Here is a 26,321-nt window from a genome sequence, read left to right on the forward strand (position 1 = left end):
TACGCAAAACCAATCTATTTTATTTCTGTCAAGTTAGTATTTAATTTTTAAACAGTCAAACAACACAACTCCAGAGAACTGTACCTCTTATAGTTTCCCATTAGTTATCATGACTACTGAAAACATACAAAGCACTTAGAACTTGTTTTAACCACCTTGGGGTTTTTGTAAATCTTCAACTGTAACTAAATACCACACTCAAAACCATCAACTATAGGTACTTTCCATACTGAGTTAGTAATACCAGATTAACTATCCGGCAACAGTACAGCATTGCAAAGATATCTCAGTAAATTTTGATTAAAAAGACTGTATCTGAAATTTAGAACACTGCTTGTACATAAAAGCCTATAAGCAAAAATCTATCAGCAAAATCAGTAGATGGTTCAAATATGTCAGTAGTTGTATTAAATAACACTTAGTGGACTAATAAACAATACCATTTGAAAAGAACTCTTCAGGAAGCTTGCAGTGGATATATTCACAGAATACTTTTGTACTACACTGTTCATAGTCTGAATAGAACTGTTTGTGGCAGAGACACCTTCTTTGGCACAATGCATTTAAAATTAAAGCAAACTGACCACACTTATGTAAGGCAAATATATATCAAGGCAGAGCTGTAACAGAAACCCTGTGACAACAATGACAATAACCACCACACTGTGTGCATACAGACCATGCTTAAAAATGATTCTTTTGCAGAATACAGCAACAAGAGATATTAGAGAAACTGGAACTCCTATACCTTCAAGAGTACACCATGAATCACTGCTTCCTCATGAGAAATTACCAGTGTTGTGTCTTCTGTCATCAGTACTACATAAAGCTGGAACTGAAAAACCACAGCAAGGATATAAATTTAGCAGCATACTCTGAAGAAATAAAACTAAACCAGAGGAGTTACTCGTAGTAGTGCAGATAATGACTTCTGTAACCAAGAATTCCACTTTCATATGCAAATCCAGAAAGAAAGGAATCTAGGAAATGGAATTTGATAACAGTAGTTGAAATGCAATAAACTTTGTCCAAATTAGGCTTCTAGCATACACCCCAAAAATGTCAAAGCTTGATGATATCTGTAGAGATATGTGCACCAATGTAAGCTTCTACAGTTCTTCAGAATATAGTAGTTCTAAATAAATTCATAACCAAGAAATCTGTTTTCAACTGCAGGAAGCTATTAATTAACAAAATGTTATCTGCAGTAAATTTTTAAATTATCAGGAAAGAAAATTAATAAGTTAATTGACATCTGGTTTTGGAGGAGAAAAACATTTAAGTCAATTTCATTTAATATATTAATATTTAATTCAATGCTTTTAATATAAATCAGTTGAGCATGTTATTCTGGACACTACTTTTGAAAGTATTTCTCTGTTTTCACAATTTATTCAAGTTTTTATTTTGAGAGTAGTGAAAGAAAGAAGTGTATGGGGTGGGAGAAAGTGAAATCTTTATTGGGTCATATTCTGCATTTCGTGTTTTTACAGCCAATTTTATCAATCTCTTCTCTCAAAAACCTGTACTAGGAAGACACATCTAATATGGGCCAACAGCAGTTAGACCACTTCATAAAACTCCTAACATACCCTACCATTCAAAACCTGAGTGCTGCAATCAAATACTATTCCTGAAATTTCCTGGGTGAATTTCTCTCTCTAACTCCTCCTTCTCACTCTCCCTCTCGCTCTGCTCTCCATCATTCATAGTTCCTTCATCTCTGATATGAAAGCATTGGACTTCAAGTTGAAAATCCTGGTTCTTTCATGGAAAAAAAGAAAAGAAAGATAAAACAATGCTCATAGAACATATAGCAATTACTCTAAAAGTAAATCCAAGCATGAGGGTATTTTATACACTTCTGTCTTCTTATCACAGAACAGGAGCATCTGTCTTTTCTAAAAGATTACTGAAATTTGAGTTATAAAAGTGAATGTGAAGAACTTTCTCATTGCCCTGTGATGACTGGTACCAGCACTTACTTTTCGCAGTCCTTTTTTCTTCAAACTAACACCAGGGGTAGAGACAGACACTTGTGACTGAATCGATTCAGTGATAGCCTTCTTTTCAACAAACTGAGCTATTTCATCTTCTAGACGTTTTTTCTCTTCCCCTAATTTCAGCTCCTCTTCTTGATGCATTAGTGTAAGACGTTCAAATTTAGTCAGTACCTATTTAAAGAAAGCACAAAAAATAACATTTCCAACTGGCAACACAAGGTGGTGATATTACAATACAAAAACCCTCAGAAAAATAACACTAAAACCCATGTCAGCTTGTGTTAATGGTCATTAGAAATTGCAGCTATTTTCCTAAACTGTTAAGATTAAAAAGCAGCAATACAGAAAAACAAAAACTTTTATCAGACTGTTCTCATGATCCTGGCTACTACACTCGAAGTATAGGTGGAAAACATGGAAGGCACTAAGTGAATACTCGATTCCCTACTACATTTTACTGTATCTTTATTGTAGCAAAAAAGGAGGCCTTTAGAGATGAACCTATTTTCAACAGACAGATTAAATCAAGATGACTCAAGTAGAATATAGTGGGGAAGTGTATATTAATCAGATTTAAGTATTAGTAAGTAACACAGAGTTAGTCTGGTTGGGGAGTTACCGGTGGGCTGTAAGAAGCTACCTACTTTTCAGCTCTTTGATTGGGTTTTTTTGACATATTAATGCATTTTCGTTTCCAGATCTATTTTAACCAGTTTAAACCTACTGTAAAGTTGTATGTGACAACAAAAGAGATCCTTCATCCTTCCTCATCTCTCATTTCCCCACAAACAAATTCTCGTAGAATCCTGCCCTTGCAAAGAAGAAACTAAGACTATAAATGTAACAGTATGCCTGCTGTACACAGCAGACCTGACAAATTTTATAGGTGCACCTGCAAGTCTCCTCTAAATGAAGGATGTGAAAGAAATCTGAAATTCAACAGAAATTCCTGGTCTTCTTTAGTTTCCAGATACAAATAGAGCAGTAAGAGTACATGACAAATGTTCTTTAGGAGTGATTACATGATCACTTTCCCACATCAGGAACTTGGAAAAGTAATATCCATGATTCTGCAATATGCAGAGTTAACAAACCACTTGGTATAAATCATACAATGAAAATATCAAAGGTCAGATCTTGCTAAACCTGCTTTGAACGTGGCTAAGCATTCTTCCAATTGGACAGCTTCATATTGAGAAGGACTAAATCTGATTTTTTTTTTCTACAAGTAGCATGGGGGTCTTAACAGAATCAGAAAACAAATATTAAGCTGCCTTCTTATTTAAAACATGCACCTGAACACCTCAAAAAACCTGCTACAGCTTTGCTGGGGGACTGACATACAGAAAAGTACATTCATAAAAATACACAGGTTTCCAATTTCAATTAAACCAGTATTTGAATATAAATACACATGACCATGATAAGAGTCTGGCAGAAACTAGATGAGGAGATCCTATCTTGCTAGTCCAGCTTAACAGGACTAAATCTTCAAAAACAGAGACAAGATATAGTCTATATTTTCAAACAGTCTTAAGGCAGCTGGAAATAGATGAGATTTTGAAACCAGAACTGAAACAGACCAACAGAATATCAGACTTACACACTTTTAAACCTCTCAGCATGAGGGCTAAGCTTAGATTTAATAGCTGAATCTGGAAGTCGGGCAAACCCACATGGCCCACTCTGAAAAGCCTCAGGAAAGACTTTTTCCTAAAATCTTGGTTTTTACAGAGCAGTCTATGCATAAAAAGCACCTGCTGTGTTGTTATGGCATACCAATGTTTCTCAGCACACTGCTAGAGAAGACAAAGAAACACAGCCATTATATTCATCAGCCTCTTACTTCACCATATCAACTCCTACTCTACAGATGCTTACCAGACACCCACTAAAGCCTCTAGACCATAAGCTCCTGCCTTCCCAAAACAAGATCCATTCATAGAATCACAGAATCATGTACGCTGGGGAAGACCTTTAAGATCATCAAGTCCAAGCATGAATCCAGCACTGACAAGTCCACCACTAAACCATGTCCCCAAGTGCCACATCTACACATATTTTAAATAGCTGCAGGCATGGTGACTCCCCACTTCCCAGGGCAGCCTGTTCTCCAACACTTAACAACCCTTTCAGTGAAGATGTTTTTCTAATAACCAGTCTAAACTTCCCATTGACACAACTTTAAGTCCACTTCCTCTCCTGTTGTCACTTTGCACTTGGGAGAAAATACAAGCCCCAAACTCACTATAGTCCTTTCAGGTAGTTGTGGAGAGCAATAAAGTCTCTCTCCCCTGAGTCTTCTTTACTTCAGTCTAAACAACCCCAGCTCCCTCAGCTGCTCCTCATAAAATATTCTCTTGTTTGCTGGTGTCTAATTAATCTGCTAATCCAATCAATTTGTGTAATCAAACTGCCTTTGATTTAAAGCATTACTGTCCTCAAAATATTAGGAAATTATAAATATCAATCAGTGATTTTGTTAAGAACTTAGTTGTTCCAAATCTCAGAAAACAAACTCAAGACAGACAGGCATGCTTGCTTGTTGCTCTGCCTCTTCCAACATTGCTGCTTTCTCCTTCACTCTCTGCACAAATCGTTGCTTAATCTCCTCTTCTTTTCTTTCCACTTCAAGGCAGAACTCGAGCCTCTGTGTCTCAATGACTTCCTGTAGACTGAAGTTCAAAAATGTAAGCAACTCTGCAGCATGCTGCTTTATTCTGTGTGGAAAACCAACAATCTAGAAAATTATTTAAACAATTAATACTCATCTGAAATATTAATTTCTACAGCTTCCAACATAAAACTTCAAGAAGAAACCTAAACAGAAGCAAGCATCTTATCTTTCTATTTTTTTATTTACATAAACAACCCTGAGTAAAATTACTTATGCTAACAGCTCCTCGGCAATTTACATTTCAAAGTAAATACAACATTTTAGGCATCTCATGTTCTAAAGACTTGATTTATACCTTTCTGACTCCAACATGCATAAGCTTCTTCTTTAAGTTGCTTACTACTAAGACACTGAAATTGCCAGAAAAATCTCCCAAAATGTCCACATTTTGAAACCTCAATCTTCAAGTAGGACCATACAAAAATAATTAATCTAGAGCACTAATGTAACAAAAAGCTGGTTGTTCCTATATGAAAATGGAAGAAAATAACAGGATCCTCAAGATATATAGCACTCTTTTTTTAATGTCAAAATTTAAATATAGCAGAATTATATTACTATAGAATGAATTCAATTTCCTAAATAGTGTAACATCCAAAACACAGGGTTACTTTCCAACATGCAACAGCCAAAACTTCAAGACTGCTTGTTTTTTCCTGAACCCTCTCTTCCAGAAGTAAGTAAACTGCATATATACTATACTTATATTTGAAACCATATAGGAGGAGTAAATTAGTTCAGATCATTGAGAAAATCTCTGGAAAAAACAAACAAACAAACAAAAAAAAAAAAAAAACAAAAAAAACCAAAAAAAACCAAGTCAGCAGGTAAATCAAACATTTCTTTACTTTTAAATCTATGCCTCCCTTCTATTTTCAGTACACAAGATAATTTTTTTCCCTCCAAACAACAGATTCTTGAAATTGAGAGACTTCTTTCATGTCAAAGCATATCATGGCAATTTAAAAGATGCTAGTAATTTATTCATATGAATAAACTACTAGAGGTTTGACATTTTCAGAGCCTATACTACCACTTCCAGGCAGTACTGGTGGGAAATGTTGTGCTTTTCAAGAAATACAAATGGAGCTTGTACACAGATGTGCTTCATACACCAAACTTCTTTTGAAAAGAAAACCTGCTTAATGACACAAGTTCTTCCATCAAAACATGTACCATAAACCTCTCTAAGTCACACGATTTCAGAGAGCACTGGAGGACCAGAGATGTTTTCATGGTTATTGGAAACTCAAAAGCATTGTCTTCTATGACATTTGGCTTAAGAACAGGTAAAACCATGGATAATATTCTAGCCTTTTTTCTGGAGCTGATCTTTACACTTTTCATCTCTTCTAGCGCTTCCTGAGTGCTGACTGGACACCCTTTCCCAGCTAACATGAATTACTGTCCTTTGCCAGGTAACTCATACCTTCCACTCTCATGTAAAATAAATAGGTATGTATATTAAGTATTTCATTTTGATTTATATTTTTAATATACATACACACTTATGTTTTTGTCGTGTCTTTTACTGTTTCTATTTAAACCATTTATAAATGAAAAAATCTTATCCAAAAAACCTAAAGAGTTAATTATTTAGAGCAACACTACGCTTAAACAGCTCTATCTTTAAATTTATGGTGACTGTGAAGTTTCTCAATCCTGAAGTTTCTTATTTGTATTCAAAATATCATCTAAAGAGAGAAAAAACATCTTAAAATTGCACATGCAGACAATGTTCTTAAGATAACAAAGAGCACTCCTCCTTTTCTGTCTTATTCAAGCACTACATGGCAACAAAATTAATTCAGAACAATTACCCTTTTGTGTTTGGGCTTGTTTTGAGGGCTTTTAATCAGCTGTGAAATAACTTAGATCACCCTGAAATTCTAAATCCCTAAATCCACAAGAAACGGGGGCACGGTTTTCACAGAGATGCATTAATTCACACTATCTCTAAGTTAGACAATAATGCTACAGCACAGGTTTTCCCACTGCTAGCAATCTCACACTATACACGCTTCTGCACACACTGTCAGTTCTGATAGATAAAATGCTGCCTTTGGGAATGATAAAGCTGCTAGAGCAAATGCTAGACTAAGTTAACATGTTACAATCACACCTTCATTTCTTTGTGTGGACATCTTTAGACCCAGACTAGGTTACTTTATCAGGTAAAAGCAATTTTGTGTTGAAATTAGTAAAATATTAACCTGAAGACACTAACTCAGTAAATAATCATACTACAAATAAAAAGAAGAAGATAAATAAAAGTGTATTTTTTACATTTATTTTGCAAGTGGTTGTGGATGCTAGTACATGTTCAAGTGGAAGTGTGGAAGTGTTCAAGCCAGGCTGGATGGGGCTTTGAACAATCTGCTCTGGTGAAGGTGTTCCTATCCATGGCAAGTGCGTTGGAACTAGACCATCTTTGAGGTCTCTTTCAATCCCAGCCATTCTATGACTCCATGAAATACCCCCTCCCCCTGAATTGTTCTGGGAATCACCAAGACAGAACTAAACCAAAATTTCCTTTTCTGCATGTCATACCAGCAACACAATAACCCAAACACTCTTAAGTGTAATGAGATTTGGGGAGGAAGGAAAAACAGTTCACTCCATCTTAAGCCAGTTCTTTCAACATTACTTCATTCACTGCTCATAGTAAAATATTTTTTGTTTCTCTGAAGACTAGTTTTCACTGCTTTTCTTTTAGCAGGTACTCTCATTTTTCTGGCTTAGAAATCCAGAATGTAATACTCTATACAAGGACACAAAATTTAAATGTCATAACTAATTATTTAAATAATGTATTCTTACTGAGGTTTTGTAGTAAGGGATTATGAAGAAAGTCTAAACTAATCATACATACCAGCACTACCACCTGCCTTTCACTACCACAGCACAGCTGTGACAGTTTTTTCTGTCTGCATTAGACTGAAAGCATGGAAGCCTAAAATTGCAAATTAGACACATTATGTTCATAAATAAAGACTCTGAAGTGAATTTAACTCTCAACGGAACACAGTGTGCACATTGAACAACACAGGTATTTAAAGTTCATTCAATTACACTTTTAAAAGCTTTCAAATTTGAAAGTAACACTTGTAACTTTTTGCAGAACATTTGACTATTAATTAGGTATATCAAAAAAACTAAAAAGAAGTTAACTAGTGGCAGGTATTTCTAGCACTGTGCTTTGATTCAGTCGACTAGCTCAGTTGATATTGAGCAATAATAAGGATGTGGTAGACCTAAAGAATTATCAATTTTTCAGTAGTGGCAAGAAAACCAGGTATTTTGGGTGTGGTCCAATCTCATTCTAAGATGGTTAAAATATTTAGCTCAAATGCAAAGGTCTGCAGCTGGTCAGATGAACTCCATTGCCAAAGACTTCTTAAGGAAAAGGTCTAACAGCCTTTCAAATACCAGGTTTTTTTCTTAGACATGACAAGAGTCACATCAACCTTCCTCTACACATAAACTTCTTCATGTCACTGAATCTTTCCTGGTTTTCTGTCATCATCTTCAAAACAGACTGAAAAACGAACAAGTTCAAGAACTGCAAGGCCTGAATATCCCAGCAAGGAATGAGAAACCAAGATGCTTATGCTACAACAGTCTTTAATTGCAATTAATTGCAATTATAATGGAGAACAAATTGTAATCACAATGCCAGAAAAACAGCTAACCCAGAGAATTATTAACATCAGCAAATCTAAACACATAAGCATCTGGCCTGAATGTCAATCCTCAGCTTTTTTCAACAGACCTTGGTCTTTCAGTTTTCTTCTTTCAAAACAAAAAATGTGCCCATAGGCAACAACTTAAATTGAAAAATGGACTTAACAAAATGTCCAACTTCAAAACACTAGCAATCCTCTCCTCCCTTGCAAACACCTAGGCTAACTAGGTATGTGTGCATGTATTTTTAGAAGTTTGTTTTCCTGGAAGCACTCTTCATGTCTAGATTTCTGTTTCAAACTATTCCAAATTTTACCACTCAAAACACCTCAGCAAGTATCTCTTGCTGAGAATTACCTGAGACTAGGAATTCATGTTCCTAACAAACATAATTGGACCATCAAAAGGGCAGGACCAGACCATCTGCACAGACACACACAAAAGCTTATATTTACTTTTCAACAACAAAGAAATGCAAATGCCAATTTTAAGCAGCAAAAAATTAGAAAATTATACAAAATTCACTTCTGAATTTTATATCAAACAAATACTGCATAAAATGCATAAACCACACTCTAAATACTCTGTTATCCATTTACTTCATTACTTCATTCTTAGAATGCAATTCTTAGAATGCAATTGCAAACAAAAAGTTATTATGAAATAGCTTCACCAAAAATACAGAAATAGGTGTTTTTAAAGGTGTGCACAAGACAGTCACTTCAGACTACCTTTCTTTTCCCTTCTCAGCCCCAGTAATAAACATGCAAATATATTTTTCTGTCGTATGCTGAAACCATCTCTTTCCACATCTCCCATAAAAAAAGTAAAACTTGCCAACAGGTTTTTACACACACGTAAAAGCGTAAGTGGTTTATTACACACGAGGAAGAGTGAAAGGCTTTACAGATGTCTGCCCACAACCTAAGGTAGCTAGACATCCAAGAATTACTGGTTTTGCCTTGCAGTGGCATACAATTTTGGATGAATAAACTACCATCCTACTTCTAAATCCAAAACGGTAGTGCAGGAACTTCACAGGCAGCTTCTTCCCAATATGCCAAAAGGCAAGGCACTCTGCTACTCAAGTGTCACTGTTCAAATGCTACAAACAGCCAATTACTCAAGCCTAGCAAAGGTTTTCTAAATTTACGTTATTATCAAATTTAATATGTAGACAGCTACATCACAGGCACAAAATATGAATTCTCAACATGCATTTTGATCATTATCCATACAACTAGCATGAAATTTTAATCTTCAGGCAAATACTGCTATGCAATATTAATTATAGTCTAAAACTACAGCTCTTAGAATCCGCATGAATATATTGCAAACATCTTTAAGGACAAAGAGGGTGACAATTTAAAACACATTTTTGCCCAAAACAACTGGATAGTCCCAAATCTAATTTTTTTTTTTCTATGTACAAGCAAACTTGGAAGCATTGAACTTCCTCTATGTAAAAAGACATTTTCTATCACATTGCTGAGGATGACACTTTTTATTGTTTCCTCAGAACTTGATAAAACATCTTATGGGTAAGGCTGCATTAATCTGTTAATTACACTCCATGCACATCCTCTAAATTCTCTTCCTTTTTTATAGTATCATAAAATGTCTCTCAAAACACCAAACACCTTCTCTCTCAGACATCAGCGTCATTCACGATGCCACATTACTGTGGGACCACATCTATCCTAGTCTTGCTTTTCTCTTCCTGTTGCAGTAAATCTGGGAAAAAAGTTCATTTTTCTAGATTCTTAAGGGATATCTATTTTTATCCTTCCAAAAAAAAAGGCATTTTCAATAAAATTGATTTACCAAAACTAATTACTAAGTGTACCTTCTTGCCAAAACTCTCTCAATAAAACTGACATCTGGTGGGCCATGCGTAAAATCTACACACCAGAGAGAACACAGCTCTTCTGTATATCCAAGAAACTTGGATATACAGAAGTTGCAGACAACTTCTAAATGAGCTCTTAACTGTAAAATACTGGGACATTCTGATGTGAACCTGCCACTTCAGGCTGTTTACAAAACACAAACTGTGTAGGGGTTTTACAAAGATAATTCCTTTGTTTGTAGAAGAAAACACTTCTATGGATGTTGGTTTTTATAATTCAACTCTTATCCTGAGATGGCTGTACACCATGAAACAGAGCTCCAGAAAAGCTGAAGGAACTGGAGTCAATATTGCCATGAACAAATCTTCCCTAGACAAGGATAACAAGACATCTGCTATTAACACACGTTCTTAAACTTAAATGTAAACCAAATGAAAATGCTATGGTTAACTTCAGTTGGTTTTAAACCTCTTTCACCTTTGGTTCTCTTTTTATGAAAAGGATGTATTACATTCTTGTTAAGTGAAGAGAAATGTCAAGAGACCACTGATTCAAGGTCAGCTCAACACCACCTCAATGAACTAATCTGCAAATGTGTCTCGATTCAAACAATGAGAAACTGGTTTTAATGCAACGTCTTATTCTGTTTTCATGCTGGGTTTAAGTCAGTATTTCCCACCATGATTACACAGTAACGGTGCTTCACTAAACCATGAAGGCTTGAACAACTCATAAAGCATCAGCTCTTCCCCAGCAGGATTCTGACCAGTTAAAAGTACAGCCCCATGCATTAAAAAAACAAACAAACAAAAAAAAAAACCAAACAAAAAACAAAGGAAGCTGGAGGAGAGAGATGAGAGAACTGGAAATAAATGATTAAACAAAATAGATATAAAATTTTAAATCCTTCCTGTAGAAAGCAGCTTCACTACATGAAACAACTGAGTGTCTATAACCTTCAGCTTAACTTTCCTTTGGAATACTCTTTTAACTCCCTACAGTCCAGCAAGAAATTTCTTAACCTGAAAATGCTAAGACATTTGTTATTATGGCAGATAATGTGGGAAGTCAACAGTGTAACCACTTATTTTGTAAAAGTTTTTGCTTCAGTTCCTTCTGAACCTGGAGTCCAACCAAACTATTATTTATAATCAGACATTCTTAAGAAAGAAAGTAAAACATAATACTAATATATTATGAAAATAATTTAAAAGTTCATAAAGCACAAGTATCTAAAAAAAACAGACATTCTTCCTGAGAAAAATTAAAATCCTCAGGTGTATCATAGAAGAGAAAGATTTCAGAAATACAACTGGCTTTCATGTTTTTAAAAAGAATGCTCATTTCAACCTATATACTTCTCCATGAAGGTAACTGAATGAACAGCTACATCCTTCAATTAAAAAAATATTCTTTCCTTTTTAGAAAACTTATTTTATGGATCAAAGCTGCTCTGCACTTGGATGATGTGAAGTGAATGGATGCTGAAAGCAAGCACTGCACACCAAGTCCTTTACCTGACTGGTTTGTTCTCGGGGCCAAGGTCTCTGCAACCCAACTTTTCCAGCCTGCAGCGTCTGTACGACTCATAATATTCACGAGTCTTCTCCTTTAAGTCTTCCATATTTGTGCAAAGCATCCTGCGAAGCTTTATAGTGTCACAGTGGTTCTCATTTTCCACTAATCAGTAAAAAGAAGATTTGATTATTATGCAGAAGTAGCAAAATGGTCAAAATACTTTTTAAACATCATAACTTACTTTGTTCACTAAATATACTTCTAGGAAAAGGTTGTTTATTCCTTATAATTTCTAATATACACACTGAAGTCCTGTAAGTACTGGTGAACATATTTCAACTGTCCTGATTTCCTGATTGAACTGAACACCACCACATTTCTCTCCCTGTTAACCCTCTTTACTGACAACCACAAATGTTTGAAATTTGGTAGTGCTAGAAGTACTGCCACTATCCTAACCAGCCCAAATACTACACACACCAACTCATACCTTAATCCCAAGAATGTATCAGTGTGGATGAAACTACAAGTTAGTGCATGCCTCAAGTATTAATTGCTAAATTCCTTATACTGTTGATACAAAATATAATCCGGCTGGCATCAGTGAAATAGCCCCTTTTATTATTGGTGAATTTTATACTTCAACAACAGCAAAAATCTCTAAAAATACTTTTAAGAATTCTTTTACCTTTTACAATGCCCCAAGGATATTGACGAGCTCTCACCATTTTGTCTCCAATTTTCACCTTCTCCATACTTCCTACCACAGCAAATGGCAAATAACCCTGTAGGAGTGGTACCAATTAAGTCTTATCTGTCAGCGCTCTCATATAAAAACATAAAAACACTTCAGAAATAAATTAGGGAAGAAAACACAATTTCAGAAAAAGCCAACAGGAAGTTTAAAACCAGGTATCACCCCTAGGGGATCAGCAGCCAGGCAGTATCTACTGATAAAAAACTCAAACTACAATAGAAGCAGAAGGAGCAGCTGACAGATCCAGATGGGTGCATTGACAACTCAGGGGAACCTCAACAGGCTGGAGAAATGGGCCAATAGGCACCTCATGAAGCAGAAATGAGAGCAGTGCTAAGTCCTGCATGTCAGCAGGAATAAGCCCATGCCCCAGTACATGCTGGGGGCCAACTGTCTGGAAGGGCACTTTGCAGAATAAGACATGGGGGCAATGACTTGGTGAACAGTAGGTTGTTCCTGAGTCAGCAGGTCTGTCCCAATGGCAAAGGCAGCCAACTGCATCCTGAGCTGCACTAGGAAATGTCAGCCCCAAACAGAAAACTGCTCTAGAACATAGGCCTCACATTCAGTGCTCATATCCCAGTAACACATGACAATCACATGTTGGAACCTGTGCTGTGGTTACTGCTGTGGGCTTGGCACAAAGATAGGCTGGGCACTGAATGCCTGTGTGCTGACCCACAACAGCTGACCAAATAAAGAAACACCATTACCTGGAAAATAAATCACTAGCAGAGCATGGAAGTGGTAAGTAACAAACCACCACATTTCCCCACAGCAAAAGGACCTGCTACTGATGGACAGCTGCACATTCTCACTCCCTGGCCAGGAAACATAGGTTGGGAATGCACAGCCATGGGTTCCAGCATCCTGGCTCCTGTTCCCCCCCTACACACAAACATGGTCATGTGTACCTACAAACACATGCAAGCGAGCAGCAAATACAGAGTGCTCAAGGCAAAGCCATCTAGCTTCACAGCCTTAGCTGAGAGCTGGCAGCTACCCCTGAGACAGTCGGAAAGGACGACGGAAAATAAGCCAGAGTTACATCTGACTTCTTTATCCCCAGAGAAAATCTGTCCTAATTTCAAAAGAAATTGCTAAATAAAAGAAAAAAAGCAAGTGTAAGACTTGTTATTGTAGACATGAGGCACCTAAATATCTTCGCTACCAGATGTAAAATTGTATCTGTTGAGAAAAAGAGCAAAGTCAATCTCGCCATCTATAATAGTAATTTTGTATTAATTAACCAGGTATTAGAAAAATCATTTATGCATGAGAACCTCTTTTCTGGTATCAACAGGTATCAACAGCAGAGGAGCAAGAAGATTTGCAAGTAGGGAAAAAAAAAAACCAACAAATAAGAGCTTTCTAAGGAGAAGAAAAAACAAACTCGTGACATGCAAACTTACAAACTTAAAGACAATGGTGGTAGCAGTGACATTAATTAGCATTAGAGAATGATGTTTTAGTACTGAAATATCAATATTTTTGTCATTTACTTACATTTGTGATGGTATTAATCTCAGAAACAGTTTCATCATCAGTAGGAAACTGGTATATCTGGATGCCATTGCTTACCAATTCACTCATTATTTTCTTCTTGAACTCTTGTAGCTCAGCTTTAGAAATGCTGTCCGCTTTGCCTATAACTGGTATAATGTTCACCTATGAATGACATAAATTATATGAAATGAGTGAGACTTCAATTTTGAGGTGGCAACTTTTTGTAAATAGAATTGGTTTTTAATGAGCTGTTTAAAACTTCCTCCGCAGTCCAAACCTTTCCATCAATTGATATCAAATTTTGACAAACAATGAAAAATATTCTCATGGGCATCATTTAACTAACTAGCAACCAATTATTTAATATACTCCCTTAAAATTGATTCTAAGAACAAGGAAGGAGGTATCATAGAGCAAAGTACTCGAATGCAAGCAATGCCTATTTATTGACTAAATGCCATTAAGTATTTCTATCTCTGTTAAAAAAGTCAGATTGTTTAGTTTATAGCAGCAGGGGACATGGCTCAGGTGTTAAATGAAAGCTGGCAGTCTAAATACAGAAAGAAAAGGAAGCTGGCTACCAAACCCTGCCTACCCCAAGCCTCTTCCTTGGGGTCCTTTCAGCTACATCATCTTCACCTCACCACTGCAGCACAGTTTCTCCAGTATCTGACATGAGCGGAGAAATAACAAAGGCTAAAGCTTTTTGCTTACCAGTCTTTAAACTAATTATTCAGAACACGGAATTCAGTTCTATTAAATTGCCCTATTTCCTAAAATAGTGATGGCAGTAACTTGGAAGCAATAGATGCCAATTTTTTCTTACAAATACTATCACCACTCCCAACATACACATTTTTCAGAACTAAATGGAAATAATGAATGCCCAAATGGAACTATATGGAAATAATGAATATCCAAATATTTTGAAAAAACGACATAAATAACTCTTACGGATTTCAGAAGATGAAGTGTTTTACAGAGTTCCTTTATCACAGATGCAAAAAGGAAGGAGAGGAAAAGAAAAAAAAACAAAACAACATATACACTTTCTATTCTTCTGAATATTCTGCCTGACTGGAAATGCCTAAATATCAAGAACAGATTCAAAATGGTTATTTTTCAAATAAGACTTCCATCTTAAACAGTATGTCCCAAATAAAAAGAAGCAAGCCAGCTCTGAAGTATGACTTCCAGGATTACCTGATGCTAGTCCTTAATTTTGCATCATACATGATCTAAGCATATATGGGGTAAAATATCTAAATTCAAATAAAATTATGGAATATATTTTTCTAATAATTGAACTCATTTAGAATTGTATAAACAATCTGTTGCACTAGGAGTAATTCACACCTTCAAATCAAATTAGCGGAGGGACAACAACGCAGGTTTTCTCCAGTATAGGTCTAAAAATGGATGGAACACAGAGTCCTCAGAATTAAATTAACCTCTACTCTTCTTCAACATGAAAGTTGTCTTTTCAATGTGAACGCTTTTCAAGCACTCAGTAATTAAGAGAAAATTTCTTCGAAAACAGAAAACAAATAGCAGAGAAAGTCTACCAAGAAGAGTAAAATGCAAAATCATCAGAAACTGAGAGTACAGCTATCAACATTGACATTAAATCACCACAATTGCACAAAAATTGAAAAGCATAAAATTAACACTGGTTTTAAATAAGCAACAAAGAAGGAAAAGAAATAAATGTAATTGAAATCATTGCTGGTTGCAGGAGCAGGCTGATTTAAGTGTACCTCTGTGAATCAGTATCAAAATTTCTGAAGATTCTTTCTGAAGGGAAAAAAACCAAACTAAATCTCCATGATATTTTACTGACTTAACCATAACCTGCATACAACTCTGTGAGACGGAATTAGAATTGCAGAGCTCTTAGCTGAATAATCACTATTTCCAGCAAGAAAGAGTAGAGGAAAACATCCCCTTTGTCTGTGAATGAAACCTGGCTGGTCTGTAGTAATGCCATCGTAAGCAAACTAGAATATTTTCCAGTATCTAAATGCTAGAGTCCAAATTCTTAGCTAGTCATCCAATTCATAATAGAGAAAAATAAATTGACCATAGATACTCTGTCTTTTTATTCAAGGCCTGCAGAGTACAGGATGAACCTAATCTATTCCAAGAACCCTCTCTACCTCTGAGCATGTATAATCTGCTATTGTTTTGTAGCAGCAGACTGTAACAAGAGCACACAGTGTACACTGCAGTGGGTTTAGGAAGAAACTCAAGACAGCTTTTGACATAGATTTACACATTTGATGGATGCATGTGGCTTCACCATCTTCTCTTTATGGAATCCTGTACTCAGCGAATACACCCAGGGACTCCCCACATCCTGGGAAGTTTCAAGTTCTTAATTGCCACTAGAAGAATGCAGTACTAAAAGCACCACTAATATACTCCACAACAAGATGGAAACAAAACTACAGTTAAAGCATATAACTCTTTCTGTGTGTACATGGATATTTCTGTAGTAAGATCAGAAAGAATCCATTGCAAAGGGATAAAACACCAGAGTTACATGTGGTTTATGCTCTCTCTGCCAAAGCAGAATTAAAAATTTTTGCAGTAGGTGGCTAGAAGCCAAAATTCCCCAAAGCAGAATTACTTTTGCTTTATCCTGATGGAAACATTTTTTTAGGATGCTGGAATTTGAAGTCTATATCCTTTTCTTTTGAAAGAAACACTGTTTTAAAGGAAGTTCAGTAAAGAGAAGGCACAACTCAGAAACCAACAACATAGCACACAGAAATGTGCTCTCCCCTACTTTGTACCACCATACCTTCCCTCCTCTGCTATTGAGAAGTTCAGAATCAAACGAACAAACTAACAAAAATTCCAAATGTGCTTATCAACCACAAATGTGGACTAGACAGCCAACTTGATCCTTGCTATCTTGGAAAAACTTCTCAGAAGTTTGTTTTTTTCTTCTTTCTCAGAAGAAAATGCAGGAAGAAAATTTAGCAGGAGGGGCTCTAGTACAGCACAAAGAAAAAGGCAAAAAGCACAGCAAATGCATTTAAGTTTTCAAAATTTTCAACATTTCAACAAATTAAATCCAAATAATATCAGGTTTCTTAAAATAGGTTAAACATTTAGCTTCACACAGCCCTATTACGGTAAGAAAGTTAAGGATTTAGGAAATGCAAGTAATTTCACTAGAAACTGTCACTTTAAAGCTTCTAAACAAATCAGTATGTTAAAACACTACTGCAGCTTATCACAGAAAAAGCCACATCGGCAGGGTGTTCTGTTCATGGCTCTTCATGCCTCTTCAGTTATCTATAACGAAGATCTCCACAGTGTTGCAGAGCTTTTTATATGCCAACTTTCCAGCAGTCCCAAAACTGGAAACAATCTTAATTAGAAATAGCACAGCACTTATGGAAGGTTACCCTATCCAATCTCACTACAATGTTTACGGTTTAATAAAAGCAAAGTTGGTGTGGTTCTACTTTTTTTAGTATTTTTTTAACTTTGTTGAGCTTCTTTTTTCAGTGTTCTTGCTATATGTCTCTCTCTTTTTGATTTGTAAATAAACCAGTTATGAACTGCAAGCTACTTGCAGAGGCCATTTATTCTGAACTTAAAGTATATCAGCAGCAAAAAAACATTACAAAACCAAATGCATCAATATAGAACTGAAAGATGGTAGTGGACCTAAAAACTACAAGATGCTTTAGAAAGTAAGACAAATTCTTGGAACTGTCTCCAAGTCTTACCTTACTGTCTAGGCTTCTCATAGTTAACAAATCTATGGTTTTTAGAGAACGGGCTGTAGGTGAAATGAAATAGAGGCAGACATGGATGCGAGTATCATGGTAGCTAAATAAAGAACGTATAACTTTCAGTTCTTCCTCGAGATAGGCTTCAAATTGTGCATCTACATAATCCACTATTGGCTGATAGCTGTAGGAAATAAAATTTAACAACCAGATATTAGCTACTCATAAACAGAGACAGACTAAGAAGGGAATTCTCTTGTATTGTTCTGCAGATTTTTGCTTTAAATGTCAAAAGGCTGCTCAAGTAGGGCAGAAAATTACATGTACAGACTAATCCTTATTGCTGAAAAGTAACTCAAAAAAGAATTGTGCATCTAATACAAACAAAATATATCCTAGCTACCATTAGTGAAAAAAACTACATAGAGTTAATTATGATTATAACCAAACTTCCCAAGTAATGCTTTTAAATTTTTGCAATTAAGTTGTGCAAATGCAGAATTCTTAAATATAAGGAAGATACAACAATCTCTTAGGTACAATACAAGAAAAGAAAGAATATGCGACTAACAGTATCAAGAAACGGGATGAACTTTATCTTCTGAAGCACAGTACATGAGAGAGCTCTTAAACAACAGACAAAAACTAAAATGAGAAATGTTAGAGAATAAAAATCCAATTTATACTAAGTATAGTTTAAGTATAATTTATCGACTTAAAACCAAATTCTAATGTGCTTTCAAAAAGAAAGTTTTGCTAGATGTAGAAGCAGTGCTTAGGGAGGACCCTAACATTTTTTCTGCTCCACGAAGTTTACAAACCAGATCAAATGCTATCAAAATCCAGAAGCAGGTTACACACAAAATCAAAACAACAAAAAGGCACCTCCCATACCACACATCAAAACCTCTAATAGCTATACTAGTATCTACTTGCATCTCCTTCATCCAATTCACCAGCAGCAGCTATTATCCGGTCACATCATAAGCCACAGCTGGCATGATAATATTAATGCGACTCTCTAACCTTTTATTATACGAGTACCACCATTTAGGTACTCACATTGCATAAATTCTTTACAATTAAGTTGAAAGAAACAAAATCTGCTGAGACAGTTCAGTCCTGTAAAAAATTCATGAAAGCAGAGACTCAAAAAAAGTTCTGAAAGACACCAATGTGCTGCCTCTGCAGCTTCTGACTAGGCTGACTGACACAAAAAACAAAGACCTTTGGTAATCCACATGATGTTACTTCCAGTTTAATGTCTTCAACAAGTTACAATCAAATTGTTAAAAACCCTGCAGATCCAATCTATATAATCTACAGTACTTTATAATGTGCTTGACTGTTTAAAAACTCGCCCATTGAACTCCCTGCTTTTCTCCATCCCAAAAGAAACTACTGCATGTACAGACGTTTATAAAAGATTAAGAAAGAAAAGATTTCATAAATAAAGGAGCAGAGTTCATCTGAATTATAATTTCTTACAAGAGAAGAATAATGTGTTTACTTTGGCACACAGGGAAAACAGTTAACCATCTATTTGGAATTCATGTAAGACAACCACTTACTGCAAAGCCCAAAGAAAAATCAACTTGCACTTAAGATCAAAACTTCAGCATAACATAGTGACAAGAGGGTACTTACGTATCTGCTTTGTTCACCTGGTCACCAAATCCCACTGTTTTTACAACTGTCAGCTTCAAAAGAACATTACTTTCTTGGAGTTCAAAAGTCTGGGCTCTAAGTCGCACACTTGACAGAAAATGTGTTGATGGAGAGTCCTTAAAATCAGTGTTAAACAAACTGCTCACCAAGGCTGATTTCCCAATTCCAGTTTCCCCTAAAGTTAAACAGAAGGGTAGGAGAAGACACTTTTCACATCAAATAAATACATCATAATCACAGAAAGTGTACGCAAAAACTCAGCTGATTTTTCTGTGTAAAACTGTGCATTTGTGCATTCCTTTAGTGAACACTTAATATACTTTCATTATTTTTTTCATCCTAAATACAAGGGTAAATTATCAGCAAATGAGTAATGAGCAGAACAGTGTCTGGACACTCTGGTTTCTTTAGAAGTCTGAATTAACTTCCTACAGATTTTTAAAAGTTAAGTGGCTAGCTGTGAAACCAGAGATTCAACAAACATCTTTTAAGAATAAAGGTAAAATATTGAGCAAAACATTTGATAAGTATAGAAACACTTCAGTAACAGCACCTCGGAATTTTAGAATTATTTTCATCTGAAGCTCTTTGTTACAGGTGTAAGCCCCATTTACTCAAAAAAATCCAAAAGACTGCTGATAAATGAATAAATGACTGGCATACATTTTCAACATTTTTTGGTCTTCACATTGTTTATGAAAATGCTACATACAAACCCAAATAAAAAAGCTGGGAGAAGGGGTGGAATTACAGTTCATGCTTAACATTAAAGAACTGTTTAACACCACAACTGGATTTAAATTCCAGTCACTTCCTAAGATGGGTATACCACTAAAGCCTTTAGGCATCCAGATACTACTCACCAATGCAAAGAATGTTGAAGCAGAAGCCATGCTTGATGGATTTCTTAATCAGTTGGTCAGGTAAGCTATCAAACCCAACATGCGCAGACAAGGACAAAGTTCGACAGCCAACATTTTGCTACAGAAAAATAATTTCAAAATATCAGTTAACAAGGCAATAAAAATTCCACTAGAAAGCTAGAACTCATTCATTATGATTTCACACACAATGAGGAAAAGCCAAATCTGAAAGAAAAAGACCTGACAAATGAACTTTATTCCATTATTTGAGGAAAAAAAAAAAAAACCAAAAAACACAAAGCAAACAACCTTATGAAACGTGAATGAAATAAAGTAGACAAGTCCAACTGAAAATGTAAACTGAAAATTGTAGGGAGAAAATGGACCACAGTTGTTTTGCTCTTAGAAAATAGGCAAAAGTACTAAAAAAAATCTAAGCATCAGAATTCAAAATAGAAAGCATAATCAGAGGAAGGTGTACGTTACAGAACAGAACTCATTCTGAGAAGCTGGAACTAAAATTGCTATTTATGTCAACTAAAACATTATCTACACTCATTTTATTTTAGAACTCTGAGATAGCATTACATCTGTTTCATTAGAAATATCTAAAGGTGCACATTCCTTTTCAAACATCAGCTAGCAACCTAGAATCATGACATTAAGGCAGTGAGCACACTAAAATGCATAAGGCTAAAAGGAAATATCTTGATCCATACAAATGAACTGTGTTTTTAAACAAACATTACATATCAGAAGTAGAAATGGTGACAGGTCCATGCTATTCTTTCTCTTATATTTCCAATTCACATGGAATTGGAAACCGTTATTGTTTCCTGTGAACATGCACATGGTCAACAGCAGGAAATTTTTTAATTTAACACTTAAAAGTCCATTAAAGTGACACCTTTTCTAATAGGTATGCATAGCAAGTCTCAGAATTCTAGTAGCTAAAAGGATATGGATAGTCCTCATGGCATATACCCACCCTCTTCTTTATTTGCATACAGGACTTGGCTTGTATGGACTTACAGACTGCACTGCACTAACTGCACCAACTCTCATTTTACATTCCTCTAATTAGATAATTCCATTTTAGACTAATATGAGGGAAAATGCATATGCAAAGTGAACAATTTAAAGAGAAAATATTACATCTTTCGGTTATTAAAAAAATGTATATTCAAAGCATGTCAGAAAACTAAATTTCTCCAGTCATTCTACCAGAAGAAAATTACTATTAAAATGTGCTGAGAAACACTGAGACCTGTCAGTTTCCTGTCCATTTAAAGACCAGCGGCTGCAGAGTGGCTGCAGCACATCTAAGAACTCAGTCTGATACTCAAAGCACCTCTACTGCCACCAGGATAAGACAGTTCTCTAACACAACCATTCAGCCTCCACACCAAAAGCCAGTGCAAGTGGCTCAGCGTGACTGAAGAAGGGAGGCCTTTCACCTTCATGTCACCAGCCTAAATCCCAACCTCTGCACTGCCATTTGTAACTCTCCAACCAAAAAAAAACCCTCACAGAAATAAATGTATTTCCTGATGTGCAGATGTTAGAAAGATAAATTATTTTGTCAGCAGAATTGCCTTGTTAAGGCTTAGGGCTTGACATGCCTCGATGATCTCAGGCCTGGAGGAGGTTAACAAAGCCTGGGGAGAAGGATGTGCTAATGAGAGTGGACACAAAAAAATTAAAATTTACAGGCCACAAGGACATTTGGCAGAACACCCAATATAAGGAAGAAACTAACAAAGCCAACTCAGCAACTATGCTGAAATCAACTGACTCAACTCCAAGGAAATTTTAGCAGGAGGAGATTGTGACCACCAACTCACAGACCACTAACTCAAGAAACCCACCAACTCAAAAGAAGATAAAAACTGTGAATGTGGACTAAATAGCATGACAATCGAGAGTATCACTAACCAACAGAAGGTAGAACATTAATTAAGCAAATTATGCAACTAGTAGCCAATGATGCTTGATCTCCTTGTTTGCCAAAACCTATAAACGTAGTTTTGATGACTGGGCAGCTAGCATTTTGTGGGTTACCATCTAGCACCCCACTTTGCACAAAAAGAATAAAGAAATGGAGGTAGCTTGTCTCAGTGTGTAAATTGCTGCTGCTTACCAAGCAGCAAGCCCTCTTGCAGGACAACACCTTCCTTCCTTACAGAAGAATCACTGTCTAAACCTATTCCACCTGACAGCAACTGAAGCATTCTCATAATAGAAAAGCAGTAGCCCACATTTTTCCTTCTGACATTTTCCAAGGACATTGGGCGTTTGTCTCTCTGCTATTGTCTAACAAATAAGCAAAAAAATTAAGTCCACAAAATTGACCATATGGTATCTGCATTCTTACCACTTCTAAAAGAAGTATCAGCTCATTGATCACCTAATTGAGATCACCTAAATATCACCTAACTCACAGCTCATTCCTTCCCTCAACCCCATTTTTAATGGCTGGTGGCATAACTAATGTGTCTGGATTTCTCCAGATTCGTTACATTGGATGGGGCTCTGAGCAGCATGGTCTAATGAAAACTGTCCCTGCCCAGAGCAAGACGGTTGGAACCAATCTTTTTGAGATCCCTTCCAACCCAAACTATTCTAAGATTCTATGATTTAATCAAATATTTTGGTTTATATAAAGTTGACTTGCCCATTAAAACAGCATGAAAAAAAACCATAGCCTGAGATGGTGTAACATTTAAAAATTATTATTTCTTTCAGAAAGAAACTTGAAAAAAAAAAGTAATCTTTTAAATTTACCACATATTTTTGACCAAAACTGCACAACGCCATGATGTACCAAAGCAAATGCTGTGTCAGACTACATCCATTACTTTGCATAAACTTCGGCAGAACGAGACTAGCAGTCTAAGCAAGAAACTAGCTTGCTACTGGATTTGCAGACGTGACTGAAATTTGCCCTCCAAAACTCGAAGAAAACCGTAACGAGTATGTGATTATGCAGGGAGTGAGGGACCCGCCAGCCCCAGGCGGATACGCGGAGGTCCTGGGAAGGATGCGGTGTCCCATTAACATCCCATGGGCACCCCAAATCTGACTCTTCCCGAGCCCCGAGTTTTCCACTACTATCTACAGGCATAGGAACTAGGCTCCAGCACCGTCGTGTGGATGGGTTCAATGTCTTCAGAACATAAAGCTGACAGCTTTGCCATCACACAGAAGTAACTCTTCAGTAGACGAGATTCAACTTATTACCTGAAATACGCGATGCGCCACGGGAGCGCTACGAACAGTGACATCTGAAAACAAGTTTCTGTAACAAGTTCTAAAAGCCTGGCAGCTCTGGGAACTAGACGGCGTGAGGAAGGAGCCCTCATCCCCCCGCTAACCCGACCCCCACCCTGACGCGGCCCTCACCGGCGCCCGGCACGGACCGGGGGCAGCGCCCAAGCCCCGCAGCGAGGGCAGCGAGCTACAGGCGGTACTTCCATCTCTTCGCACGGTGCAACCACCACCGTCCTTCCCCTCGCAGTACCGGCGCTGCCGGACCCCTCCGTCCCCTCAGCCGCGCCGGGCTCACCCCCGGCACAGGGGCTGCTCCCCGCACCGCGGAGGGAACTTACCAGGTGCCCGTCGGCATCGGAAGCGGCCATAGCCCCGCCAGAGAGACACACAAGGATGGAGTAGAGCCGGGAGAGAAGGACGCAACCAAAACTGCCGCCGAAGGGGAGAGCCACGCGGCGGGGAGGAGCGCGGGGAGGGGCCGCGGCCGCGGCTCCGCCGCCGGGGGCGGGCACTGTTGGCGGGCGCCTCCCGGCCGGAGGGCGGCGCGGTGCCGCCGCCGCGGCCGTGATTGCCGGGCATGCTGCCGCCGGGAGGAGGGGCTCGGGCAGCGGCGGCTCTACCGCGCCCGCACCACCACTGCCACCACCATCACCAGCGGCGGCAGTAGCAGGAGCGCCGCGGCGCGATGGGGTAGCGGCGGCGATGGCGGAGCCGGCGGAGCTGCAGCAGGAGTCAGTGGTGCGGTTCCTGGCGGCGCGGGGCGGGCGGGCGCGCAACGCGGAGCTGCTGGAGCATTTCCGGGACTGGCTGAACCCCGCGGAGCCCTCCCGCCGCGCCGCCGTCCGGCATCGCTTCAAGGAGCTGGTCAACGCAGTGGCCACCGTGCGCCAGGAGCCCGGCACCGGCGTCAAGTACGTGCACCTCCGCCGCCGGTACTGCGTCCCCGAGCCCCCCGCCGCCGCCCCTCCGACCCCCGGGGAGCAGGAGCCGGCGGCGGAGAGCAGCGCGAAGCAGCTGAGCCCGCCGCCCTCCCCGCGGGCTGGCGCTGAGGAGACGCCGCCGGCAACAGGCGAGGATGCCGGCAGCCGCCCGCAGCCCCCGGGGCAGCGGGGCGAGCCGCCCCAGCCGAGCCCGGCGGTGGCTGGAAGCCAGCGGAGGGGCTCCCGGCGGGAGCCACCGCCCGGGCGCGGCGAAGGCGGCGGCGGAGGCGAGGAGACCGCGATAGCGACGGGCCCGGGGCGGCCCCCGGCGACGGATGAGGAGGGAGCGGCCGGGGCGGCGGCGCAGGGCGGCGGCCGGCGGAGCCTGCGGGAGGCGGCGCGGGGCAGCTCTCCCCAGCTGAAACGCGGCGCCCTCCCCGGCGGGGGCCGCGGCCGCGACTCGGACAGCGCCTCGGTGGCCTCGTCCTCCGCCGAGGAAGAGGGGAGCACCACCGGCTCCGTGGCACTGGACCCCCTGGAGCACGCCTGGATGCTATCGGCCTCGGACGGGCGGTGGGAGAGCTTGGAGGGGCTGCTGAGCTGCGAGCCGGCCCTGCTTTGCAAGCGGGACTTTATCACCGGCTTCACCGTGCTGCACTGGGCCGCCAAGCACGGGCGGCAGGAGCTGCTGGCCACGCTGGTCAACTTCGCCCAGCGGCACGGGCTGCCCGTGGACATCAACGCCCGCACGAGCGGCGGGCACACGGCGCTGCACATCGCCGCCATGCACGGCCACGCCGAGGTCGTGAAGCTGCTGGTGGGAGCCTACGACGCCGACGTGGACATCCGCGATTACAGCGGGCGCAAGGCTGCGCAGTACCTGCAACAGGGCACCTCGGGGGACATGCGGAACCTCGTGGGGGCCCTGGAGGAGGAGGAGGAAGAGGAAGGGAATGCTGGCAATGGGAGCGGGCGCTGGAGGCTCTCCAAGGTGTTGCCATCAAATCTCATGAACTACCGACTCTCCCACCACCATCACGGCGCTGGGGAGGAAGCTGAAGGTACCGATGGGGCAGCGATGCCGGGCAAAGGCAAGGAGATGACCAGGAAAGCATCTGGCAGCGGACGGATGAAGCCTCGGCTTAATAAGATCCGCTTCAGGACTCAGATCATCCACAACACGCCCTCCTTTCGTGGTGACGCTGAGGAGGAAGAGCATGAGGAGAAATCCCTGAAATCATCATTCAAGCTCAGGCCAAAGTCCAATGTGTTTGGATAAGGCCGGGGAGCAGGAGGTCTGGGAGGTGGATGCACGGACCAAAGTGCCCTCAGGTGTAGCACAGAAGGTGAGGCAGGTACGAGTGGGTGCTCATCGACACTCGTGGACTCTGGCCAGAAGGGTCCTGAGTATCTTGCATTAACTCCCAGCTCGGTGTAGTCAGTGAGCCCAGCGGGTCAACAGGGCTCTGGGAGCTGTTGCTTCAGCCGGGCCCTCGGTGCTGAAATGGGAGGCAGTGGGTGGGTTGAGAAACACTGGGGTGTTTAAAAGCTGTGCTCCTTTCTCTCTAAAAGCAGGCTTTGGGATCGTAAACCTGTGTTAGTGGATCTACTAGGATTAGTGAGGTGAGTGGGGGAAAGAAAAGTGCAAATGCTTTACTCTTACATTATTGACTGGTATTATAAACTATCAGCAAACAAGTTGCTATGTCAGAAGAACACCTCAGTAATATACAAGTATACCTTAAGTTTCTCTTTAACAGCAATACCACCTGGCACAATATGGAGTTGGGTACACAAAATTGGTACAGAATGGTTTCCTGTCAGAATCCAAGCTTCAATCCATCAAAGAGTTGAGCCTG

General features: G+C 39.4%; 1 protein-coding gene across 3 annotated transcripts; it reads right to left on the bottom strand.

The window, feature by feature from the left end:
* Positions 1-25,958, bottom strand: SEPTIN10 (septin 10). Of its 3 annotated transcripts, none has more exons than XM_072933205.1 (10): positions 23,881-25,958; positions 20,273-20,390; positions 19,389-19,584; positions 17,739-17,925; positions 13,996-14,157; positions 12,421-12,517; positions 11,732-11,894; positions 4,534-4,678; positions 1,986-2,174; positions 1-980 (listed from the first exon to the last, which is right to left on the bottom strand). In XM_072933205.1, exons 1-10 carry the CDS (start codon positions 25,246-25,248, stop codon positions 780-782), a joined length of 2,826 nt encoding a protein of 941 aa, XP_072789306.1. In that variant the 5' UTR covers positions 25,249-25,958; the 3' UTR covers positions 1-779. The 3 variants fall into 3 exon arrangements, with proteins under 3 accessions (XP_072789306.1, XP_030135228.4, XP_030135234.4); XM_030279368.4 differs by having other exon boundaries at positions 838-1,764; XM_030279374.4 differs by lacking the exons at positions 1-980; positions 4,534-4,678 and having other exon boundaries at positions 2,048-2,174.
* Between the last annotated feature and the right edge of the window lie 363 nt (positions 25,959-26,321).

This window comes from Taeniopygia guttata, chromosome 1, assembly GCF_048771995.1.
Source record: "Taeniopygia guttata chromosome 1, bTaeGut7.mat, whole genome shotgun sequence".
NCBI lineage: Eukaryota > Metazoa > Chordata > Aves > Passeriformes > Estrildidae > Taeniopygia > Taeniopygia guttata.